General features: G+C 32.5%; 1 protein-coding gene and 1 pseudogene across 1 annotated transcript; both read left to right on the top strand.

The window, feature by feature from the left end:
• The first annotated feature begins 950 nt into the window (after nucleotides 1–950).
• LOC107960693 (zinc finger CCCH domain-containing protein 11) lies at nucleotides 951–5,081 on the top strand. Its single transcript, XM_041115391.1, has 8 exons — nucleotides 951–1,308; nucleotides 1,771–1,855; nucleotides 1,968–2,108; nucleotides 2,225–2,313; nucleotides 2,686–2,874; nucleotides 2,996–3,126; nucleotides 3,231–3,333; nucleotides 4,605–5,081. The coding sequence occupies exons 1-8, from the start codon at nucleotides 1,138–1,140 to the stop codon at nucleotides 4,755–4,757; spliced, it is 1,062 nt and encodes a 353-aa protein (XP_040971325.1). The 5' UTR covers nucleotides 951–1,137; the 3' UTR covers nucleotides 4,758–5,081.
• A 1,054-nt stretch (nucleotides 5,082–6,135) lies between these two features.
• Nucleotides 6,136–7,146, top strand: LOC121230500 (60S ribosomal protein L4-like; annotated as a pseudogene).
• The last annotated feature ends 4,260 nt before the right edge of the window (nucleotides 7,147–11,406 follow it).

Here is an 11,406-nt window from a genome sequence, read left to right as displayed (position 1 = left end):
TAAAAAAATCAAATAAAATTAGATAGCTCTCAATGTTCATAAATTTTATCAATTTCTGTTTAACTCTAAAAATTTCAAAATAAAAAATATTTCTTAACATACCTCAAAAACTCGTTGAACAAAAATATTTAACATTATTCATATTGTGCTCATTGGTGTGGGTTCAAATCATAGTAGTCGATTCCACACCAGTTCTAATTATATCGGTCAATGCATATCGTTCCAGTGCTAAAGCGAAATAAGTAACACATTTTTTCACACCGGCTCGTTCCGACCAATTTCGATCACATCGATTGAAACATGATGCATCGTCGATGCATGAATAATAATAGTAAAAATAATAAATATAAAATTTTTAACTATTTACTATTATGCCAAAGACTTAATTAGAATGTACTGATTATTCAAAAAAGACTATAACTTTTAAAAATTATTTTTTATAACTCGGGTGAGATATGGTAAAAATTCTATGAAAACTATTGTGCTATGAGTGAAATTAAATTTTACCCTTTTATTAAAAAATAGAAAAATTAGTCTTTATGTCAAAAAATAAATTAGTTCTTTTATTAAAAATTTATTTTATTTTTAATATTAAAAGTTGATCATATATGTCAAAATAAGATATACGTGACATGTTATGTGTAATTATTTGTTAAAAATTAAAAATTATTTATATATGTTAGACACCGGGCGCCATGTATAATTGTACTTATTTTATAGCTAAGCCAATTTTTTTAACAATAAAAATTTTTAATAAAAAAATTAATTTTGTTATTTTTTAGCAACGGCACTTCTACGTGTTTTGCCTAATTTGCGGAACCAATGCCTCAAGCCATAAAAATAAATAAAAAGCACGTGGATACCCACACCAATACAGTACATGCCACAGAAATCTGCCACGTGTAAAAGTACCAGGACTAAAATCGACAATTCACTACCTCAACCGTAGCTTCTGGATCAACCCCGTCTTTGTCCAAAAAATCCCCCAATTCCAGCCTTTTCAATTCATTTCCGAAAACCCTAAAATAAAAAACTCCAATAACGAACCCAAAATCTGATTAATTAGATTGCTTTTCTCGAGAAAATTTGAAAAAATAAGAGGGGAGATTTCGAGGTGTTATTCTATGGTGATAAGAGATGCCGCCCAAGCAAGCCTCGAAAGCAGATTTAGCGAAGAAGCAGAAGATCATAGAGGACAAGACCTTCGGTCTTAAGAACAAGAATAAGAGCAAAAATGTTCAAAAATACGTCCAAAATCTTAAGCAATCCGTACAACCGAAACCTGATCCGAGTAAAACTGCTCAAAAGGTTCGGATCATCTCCCGGTTTATTGTGTTGTTTAGGAGAAATAAAAGAAACAATAATCTGAATTTATGTTTGAATTAGTTTACTTTGTATGAAAAGTGAAACGGTTTGTTCTCTTGATCGGAAATTGTAAATTTGAATGGAGATGAAATATAATTGCAAACCATAGAGCATCCTTTTTTTTAATTTGAGCTAAGGCGTTAAAGATTGAATACTGTTTTATTGATTATTTTCCTCGCTGTTTATTGTGTTGTTTAGGAGAAATAGATGAAATTAGAATCTATATTTATGTTTAAGTTACTTTACTTTGCATGAAAAGTAAAATGGTTTATTCACTTGATTGGAAATTTTGGTTCTTTAGGAATTGTAAATTTGAATGGAGATAAAAATCAATTTTTGCTAAACATATATTATCTTTCCAAGGTATTGAAATATTATTTTTCTTACCCATTTCTTTTATCTCAGAAAAAGAAAGAGGAAGAGAAGGCCAAGGAGAAGGAGGTGAATGACTTGTTCAAGATTGCTGTTACTCAACCCAAAGTGCCTGTTGGTAATTGTCCCATCTTTTCCTCTTTGTTTCTTGATTATTATTGGTATATATGTTTACTTGTGTTGGTTTATTGGAACTGAAAGTTTAGAGCTAATAATTGGGCCTTGATCAGGTGTTGATCCCAAGTCAATATTGTGTGAATTCTATAAAGCCGGACAGTGTGTCAAAGGTTTTAAATGCAAGTTCTCACATGACCTGAATGTGCAGAGGAAAGGCGAGAAAATTGACATTTACAGTGATAAGCGTGACCAAGGTTAATACTCACATGATATTTTATGTTTTTATTTATTTTATTGCTATCTGCTTAGCTCTGTAGTAAGATTGAAGGGTGTTCAGATTTTTATGTGTGTTCTTCTTTCTCTCTTGAAGGAACAATGGAGGACTGGGATCAAGCAACATTGGAGAAGGTTGTGGAGTCAAAGGGGAAGGAGTATCAGCAGAACAAGCCTACTGATATTGTAAGCTTTTGCTGTTGGTCCTGTGCATTGTTTATCATTAGTTAAGAACTTATAATCTTTTGAATTCTATCTTTGTTTAATGAACGTGCTTACGCATTTATAGGTGAAAAGCTAGTGTGGCATGTCTTTTGTCATATTTTCAAGCACTTGCATTTGAATACGTAACATATTATGAGACTCATCTAATGTGGAAATTATTAATTAGATATGCAGAAGATAAGGAGAGGGAGAGGTAAAATTTAGTCGCAATGAGGATAAAGTTGGTGTAAATTGTAGGGTTTAGCTGTGTAACTTGAGATATTTGTTTCTCTTCTGTGCCTCGTTATCTAACTTTTAATTACTGTACTTATCACTGTTTTGATGTAAATTCAGGTTTGTAAATACTTTTTAGAAGCTGTGGAAAAGAAACAATATGGTTGGTTTTGGGTTTGCCCAAACGGTGGTAAAGATTGTCATTACAGGCATGCTCTTCCACCAGGATATGTCCTAAAGTCACAGATGAAGGCTCTGATAGAGGAAGAGAGTGAAAAAACACCAATCGAGGATGAGATTGAAAATCAGGTAATACTTAGATTTGTTGGAATCAACCTACCATTCCTCCATCCTTGTATCAACATGGTTTGTTACTTTATCTTTCGTTAGGTATTTAAATTAGCTAAATATTACATGTCTTTGGTTGTAGCGTGCCAAACTAAAAACTTCAACACCTATGACTCCTGAGCTATTTATGGAATGGAAGAAGAAGAAGATTGCAGAAAGAGATGAAGGTTTGGCTGCACAGAGAGCAGAAAGGGCCAAGAATGACCGCATGAGGTATGCTTTTCATGGCATGTGTGCTTTCACAGGTGTCTGTGTGTAATCAGTTTTCTTTCTTGAAAATCATTTACTAAATTTCTTGTTCTTTGTGCTTTCTGCAGTGGTCGTGAACTGTTTCTGTCAGACGCTAGTTTATTTGTGGATGATGCTGAGGCATATGAGAAATACCAGAGAGAGGAAGAATTTGATGCTCCAGAAAATAAGGTACTCTTTTCTTGGCCTCTTCTATTTTTATGTCTTTAAAGCTCTTTTGAACTACATAAATCAGTCTGGTGAATCGTAGGTGGAAATCCAGGTAAGAGATCTTTAGGACGCTTCTATATGTGGAGCAGATGTTGGTAGATAGAGCATTGCCTTTTAAGGTTTTTTAGAGAAAGAATTACTAGTCATAGGGTCGTAATAAGAGTTCCCAATTTTAAACAGAAGTGTGACAACTGACAACTGACAACTGCTATTATGCTACCACTAGTACTGCTAAGTATTGACACTATCTTACATTTATCAATTATCAGAATCAAGCCACCTTGTCTCATATTCTTGACAATGGAAGTAATGTAATAGCTAACACTAGAGTTCAATGTATTTTGAGGTATTCCATCTCGAAACAGCTTAAAACTACTCTTGTTCCTGAGGATCTTTATGTTTCCATGCCTTGCCCTAGTTTGATCCTTAAAGAGGGAGTGAGGTTTAAAAAAGCACCTCCCTGATTGTGGTGATCATGTATAACATGCTTTCTTTCTGGTTTGCTGTCATCTGTAAGGAAATCTTTTGCCCCTTCTTCTTAGTGCCTGATAATGGCCAAAACTTGGAAATATGATTAATTCGCAGATAGAATTGGAGTACATGCAAAAGTATATATGCTTTTGACACCTATGTTACTTTGATTTGGGTATGGATATGGATACGTGTCCAACATGAGTATGGTTAGATTTTCCAAGTTTTTCCATGTTTATGAAAGATTCTTAGAGGTCATATTTCTATATCTGTATGCCGGACATGAGTTTCAGTGATATCAGTTTGGTTCAGTCGGGGATTTTTAGAACCGTCTCAGCTTTGTTTGGTTCTCGATTTTTTCATATTAAGTTTTGTTTTATTTTTTAGACTTGCTTTGATAAAATGAGTTTTGTTTTATGACTTTTGAATATTATTTGACAAAATTTCAAGGTCTTTTTCATAAATATTTATGAAAAACAATACTTTTTTAAGAACTCTTAAATTATTTTCACTATTTTAAGTATAAAATATTTATTTTTATAATATAAAAATTATGATTAATTATATATTAAATAAAAAACATAATTCAGTTCGATTTCAGGTAATCGTGGTTTTTGAACTTGCATTTCATAAAAAAACTGGTTGGTTTTATGAACTTGCATTTTATAATATTCTGGTCGGTTTTTTTGTTCAGCCCTAGTCATATAGATATATGATGGACTAGATGTTGAATGTTTCTTGTTTTTCATATTCATGTTCAGGCAAATAGTGATTCAGCAGCTCCTACTGGACCAAGTACCGCCAGTGTTCCAGACGATGATGACGATGAATTGGACATCGATGAATTAAATGAACTAGAAGCAAGCTTATCGAAAACATCAATTCAAATTCAGGAGCCTTCTGCAGAAACTTAAATTTGAGACATGTAGAATCTTTAGTCCGCACGTGTTTTGAAGTGTGGACTCTATGATCCTGCTGCAACCATTACGGTTTCCTCCATAGCTTAAGACTACTGAGCTCCTTGTTATGGCAGCCATGTTCAAGGTTCACCTGTGAGCCTAATGCTGCTGTGAATTCATGTTGTGAAATTGCTAGTTGTATCCCATTTTTGATGCTGGGTTTATCTCAATAATGAGGATTATGAATATAATTATGGTTCCTTGTTAATAATTTAGGCTTGTATGCAGACAAAGCTGGATTCTCTTAATAAATGTAATTTTCATTGATCTATTATATCATATGTTGTGTTGCTTTATATCATTGCCAGTGTCATTGTCTAATCAAAGATGCATGCATTTATATATTTGTTCTAGAATTTAATTATTTTTTTGTGGTAAAAGAATTTTAATTTCCTATTACTTTAAATAAAAAATATGTATATATTTTAAGATTATTTTTAAATATAGAATTTAATTAATTAAAAAAATCATTTTTCCTTATTGTTGATGATAAGCCAAATCAAAGAAAGAATAGATTATAATACACTTACACCCCAACAAATAGATTTATAAAAATCTTGAGTTTAAATCCTATATTTTGTTTTTCTTTTCTATATATAAAGAGATAAAATAGGATAAAATATATTTAAAATAATATAATTTATTTGTAAAATAATATTAGTTTTTATCATTATTAGTTAAATTGATATTTAATCAACTCATAACATCAATTAAGCCAAATGTTTAATATATAATGTAGTGGTTGCATTGTATCCAAAATATCCCAAGAAAACTTTGCAATCTGAATTTAAAAAAGGACATAAAATATAGATTTAGCCCAAATATTTATATTTTTAATCAATTTGACTCTTTTTTTATAGTTAACTTGACCTTCAAATTTTTAAAAAGAGTTAAATTTGATCATCAATCTTTTGATAAAAGTTAAATTTTTGTTTTTAAATAAAATGCTGACTAAAATTTTAATTTATTAAACATGGCAATTCATGTATGCTTATGTTATTTTATTTTATAATATTTATTTTCTGAATATTTTTATAAATTTTAAATTATTTATCAACATGACATATAATACCATGTCAACATAAATATACGTAAAGAGTCACAAAAGTTATCACATCAATATCGTTAAAAATACTATTGTTTTAGTTAATATTTTTATTAAAATGATTTGAAATTTTTCAAAAGATTATTAATTAAATTTAACTAAAAATAATAATGACTAAATTGATAAAAAATGTGAATATTAGAGCTAAATTTGTTATTATACCATTAATATTTGGATGGAGTGGTATATGATAAGATTCCATGGACCCGTCAAGAAGGTATCCCGTAGCCAAACAACCCTAAACCCAATTCTTAAACAATTAGCACACCTCCACTCTCCTCAAAACCCTAGCGCGCCTCTCCCTCTCATTTTATTCATTTCTCCCATCGCGCTCTCTCTCGCAATCCAAAACCCTGAAAATGGCGGCCGCCGCCCATCCTCTGGTCTCCGTCCAAACCCTAGAATCCGATATGGCCACTGACGCTACCCCACTGTTCCCCTCGCCGATGTTATGAAAGCCTCGATCCGACCGGACATTGTCACCTTCGTCCACGACAACATCTCCAAAAACAGCCGCCAACCCTACGCCGTCTCCAAAAAAGCCGGTCACCAAACCTCCGCCGAGTCCTGGGGTACTGGACGTGCCGTCTCGCGTATCCCTCGTGTTCCGGGCGGTGGTACTCACCGTGCCGGTCAAGGTGCTTTCGGAAACATGTGTCGTGGTGGTCGTATGTTTGCTCCGACCAAGATCTGGCGCCGTTGGCACAGGAAATCAACGTTAACCAGAAGCGTTATGCTGTTGCTTCCGCCATTGCTGCTTCTGCTGTCCCATCCCTCGTCATGGCACGTGGTCACCGCATCGAGTCTGTACCGGAGATGCCTTGGTCATATCTGACTCCGTGGAGAGCGTGGAGAAAACCTCGGCTGCAATTAAGGTTTTGAAACAGGTCGGAGCATATCCGGATGTGGAAAAGGCTAAGGACAGACAAGGAATCCGACCCGGAAAAGGGAAATGAGGAACCGGAGGTACATTTCTCGTAAAGGTCCTTTGATTGTTTATGGAACCGAGGGGTCAAAGCTCGTTAAGGCCTTCAGGAACATTCCTGGAGTTGAGGTTGCCAATGTGGAGAGGCTTAATCTTTTGAAACTCGCCCTGGTGGACACCTTGGGCGATTCATTATTTGGACCAAATCAGCTTACGAGAAGCTTGACTCAGTTTATGGATCATTCGAGAAGCCATCAGAGAAGAAGAAAGGGTATGTTTTGCCTCGTTCTAGATGGTGAATGCTGATTTGGGTAGGATCATTAACTCCGATGAGGTACAATCAGTGGTGAGCCTATTAAGAGGAGATCAAAAGGGCACCTTTGAAGAAGAATCCAATGAAGAACTTGAATGCTATGCTGAGTTGAACCTTATGCTAAGACTGCTAGGAGATGTCTCTTTGGCTGAGGCACAACGCGTTAAGGCTAAGAAGGAGAAGCTTGACAAGAAGAGGAAGCCATTTCTAAGGTATATCAATTCTTTTATGTCTTTCATTTTGCTTGTTTTCTTTATGGTTTTGAGTTTCTTATGATAGTGATTGCAATTTCTGCGGTTTAGGCTGATATATCTATGTTAATGGAATTATGTGTTCATTTAATGGTCTATTTAATATTGCTTCTTGAATTATGCGGTTTAGGATGATATATCAATTTTCTCTCATTTCACCCCCAAAGTGCATGGCATCCAATAAGAATATGCGCTTGTCATGTTGTCATGTCCTTGTTGACTGATATCATGGGCCAATTTACTAATAAAGCCTATATATATGATTAAAGGGGACTTTTTGCTTATTAATGCTTCTTAACTGTTTGATTAATCCCCATTTATATTGTTGTCGTGCTTATGAGTGTTACTCTTCTTTAGCATAGTGTTCCCAGCAGTGTGTCAATTTCAGTTTATATACATATATTTGTTAATATATTATTGCTATTAACAATAAGGGTTGCTGCTGTTTAATACCATTGTTTTCTGTTTTTTGACCATGTAATCTTACGGAACTTGAATTTCTAGGGTGATATACCTTAAACCATTTCCTAAATGGTCTTTTTTTTTTCCATGTTTTATCGTTTGTTGCATGTTTGCACTACTTGTTTGAATCATTTAGTTTAGTCATATGCTAGATGGGTATGCTTTAATTGTTCAACCTTATGTTGAGCATTCTTTTGGTTCACTTTACTCTGTTCTGTTCTTTTGTTGTACTCAAATTATGGGTAGAAATGTTTGCATCTTAATATTTTTCAAATTGTTTACTGCTTTTTACATTCTTACTCAGATGTGGCTGATATTGGCATCTATTTCATCTGGATGTATTTGTTCATCCTCGTGAAAAAAATTGTGCATTAATGATTCTAGCTTGCATAGTGTTGTTTCGGTTCTTAATTGTCAGTATTGCCATTAGAGCTGACAGTTCTGACTTGAACTCAATCCAACTGATTAACTTGAAACCAAACTCAACCCAATTAACTCGAGTCCGAACCTAACTCAACCTGATTTGATCATATAAAGGTAAACCCTAACCTCGAAATGATTTGAACACAATAACATGGCCTAAACCCAAATAAGCCTGAATTTATCACTCCAAAACTGAAATGATCTGAACTCAAAATTGATTTGAAAATTTTCAAAACCCAAATTAACCCGACTCTAGTTGACTTGATCAGAAACCAATCTGACCCCAATTGACAGGTGTAAATGCCATGGATCCATATCTATTTTAGAAGTGGCCTTGTTAAAAGTTGAATTATTGAATACAATGTTAGTTTATTGACACCTTACTCACATTCGTCATTCTCTTTGCTGTTTCAGGAGGAGGCAACCGCAATCAAGTCGGCAGGCAAGCATGGTATCAAACTATGATCTCAGACAGTGATTACCGAGTTCGAGAACTTCTCAAAATGGTTGGGCGTATCTCAGTAATTTAGTTCTTCCTTAAGAATTATGGCAGACAATCATTTTTATCAGTTTTGTTTTAATGTTTTTGACATGTTATATGTTGATGGCCTTTTGGAATAGTTTCATTTATCTTGAAGACAAGGATTAAATAGTTTTCTTCCATTCTCCTTTTATGATAATATTGAGATGTTGGTTGTGTGCAGTGTTCTAGTAGTGAACTTGTATGACTTACCACCAAGGTAGAGGGAGCTAATCCCAGTACTTATCATCATAGAAAATTGTATGATTGCATGATCAAAATCAAGTCTTACTGGGTCAGAAAAAATGTCAAGAACGCGAATCTAGCACAATATGCTATGTTCAAATGTTGTTACTTCTGTAAATTGGTTTCATGTTTTTCATTCATTTGATGATGAAGAAGATGCAAAGCACCTTAATGTTTCAGTGATGGATCCTATAACAGAAGTTGACCATTTGAATTCGAATAGATTCATACATAGAAATAAAATAACCATCTTGGTCTCAGTTATTTAGTAATTTTAAAAAGGAAAGTTGAACAAGTAAAATCGGTAATGTATTAGAGTTTGATTGTATTTTCATGTGGTGTGATATAATGATTAATTTATTTATTTTTAAGTAAAAAAAGTAAAATACGATTCAACTCTTAATATAATTAATTTTATAATACTCTTACTGAATTGAATCGAAGCTTTTTCTAGGTAAGGAAATATCAGTTCTCTTCAATGTTTTCATTAATGTTTATTAGTTGTAGTAGATTTATTTATTTATTTATTTATCATGTTGAAGCTTCATATAATTAAAACTAGACAAATAATTTGACTCTTTAGTATATAAATTTATAAAGCAAGATAATTACACAAATATAGATATGTCCAAAAACATATAAACAAATTACTAACTTATTAAAATTTATAAAAATATAGATACAAAGATGCAATTTATCAAATAAAAATAAACTTTTTTTTATTGGCACCAAGTTTTTGAGCACCGAGATATGGATTGAATCTCGCAACTTTTTCAAGGTTTTCCATTTCTTCTCCAAGTTGGTGTTTAATTAATATAATTAACATATTAATAAAATAATTCAAATAATTACACTTAAAATTAAAATACCTTAAAAATCTGATTGAGTTTAGCTCGATCGGTATGAGTATTGTTACCAATACAAGAGAGTATGAGTTTGAGCGCATTGAAGCGCATTATCCTCTTATTTATAGATTAACGAGGAGGACTATTAATAATTATAAATAATTGCATATAATCGGAACTTAAATAAAATATTAAAAATATTTTTTTATATATTAACTTCCTTGTATTAAATTAATGTAAGTGACAACGTTGGATGTTGCCATAATCAACAACTTGTTCCTTCTTTTCTTAAATAATTTTGTTCTCATCATTCGGAAGAACAACCAGTACTATACTGTGGTTCCATTTTTTTTTATGTAAATTCGATTTGGATCAAGTTGGCATTGGTTGGATAATTTATTTTATTATTTAAAACTATTTTTTATATTATTTAATTTAAATTTAATTTATAAGAATTAAATATAATTTATAAAATAAAGTTTGAATATTAAGTATTCAAGTTCAAGATTAATCGTGCATAATAAATGGTAGATATCCAGTCTCACCTTAAGTTTTATCATGTTGAATGTTAGTCAGTTAATTATTCGTATCTAGATGTTCCGATTTGTAATTTGCTTGTATTGTAAATTGATTCTTTGTTTTTTTCTTACTCTATTTGAGCAAGATAATTTATTCCACGCTTTGAATTACTCGAACATGTATTGTATTTATAAATTTTTTTAAAAAATTAGTGTACCTCAATTTGAAAAACAAACTTGAAAGGTTTCGACTTTCCTCTGTATTGACATGCGAGTCATTTTTTTTTTTTTATATTATTGGGAAATTAAATTTTTAATTTTCGTCCTTATTCTTACACTTAAATATAATTATTTACAACAATGGTCGATTTTTAATTTTAAACCTTTTGTACTAATTTACTTCAATTTAAAGATATATTATTTATGTTAAATTTATTTTTTTTTTTTTGCTCTATAATTTGTTATTAGATTCTTACTAAGTATTGCTTATTAAGCCGAAGACTCTTATTGATTATGGATTTGGTTCTGTCACGTCGATAATCTGAGGAAGTACTTAGGAGTTTCGCTCTTACACCAAAGAGTGAAAATGGATACCTTTCATTATCTAATCGACAACATGAGGAAAAAACTAGCAAAATGGAAGTCTAAGCTACTATCTCTAGCTGGTAGAGTCACGTTGGCTCAAGCAGTTTTAACTGCTACTCCCGTTTATGCAATGCAAACAACGGTTATTCAAAGGGGGTTTGTTCTGAAATGGATAAGATTATCCATAATTTTGTATGGGGTGACATGGAGAAGAAAGGTATCAATCTGTTAAATGGGACGATATTTGCAAAACTACAAAACATGGTGGTCTCGGCTTTAAGAAATTTGACAACCTTAATAAAGCTTTTCTTATGAAGGTCGGGTTTAATATTATTAAGAACCCTCACCTCTTATGGGTTCAAGTTCTTCGAGCTAAATTTAAATGAAGGGTGACCTACCGATTGTGCTAAA

This window comes from Gossypium hirsutum, chromosome A01 (assembly GCF_007990345.1).
Source record: "Gossypium hirsutum isolate 1008001.06 chromosome A01, Gossypium_hirsutum_v2.1, whole genome shotgun sequence".
NCBI classification, from domain to species: Eukaryota; Viridiplantae; Streptophyta; class Magnoliopsida; order Malvales; family Malvaceae; genus Gossypium; species Gossypium hirsutum.
Note: the sequence above shows the minus strand (reverse complement) of the source record. Positions and strands in the feature narration are given on the sequence as shown.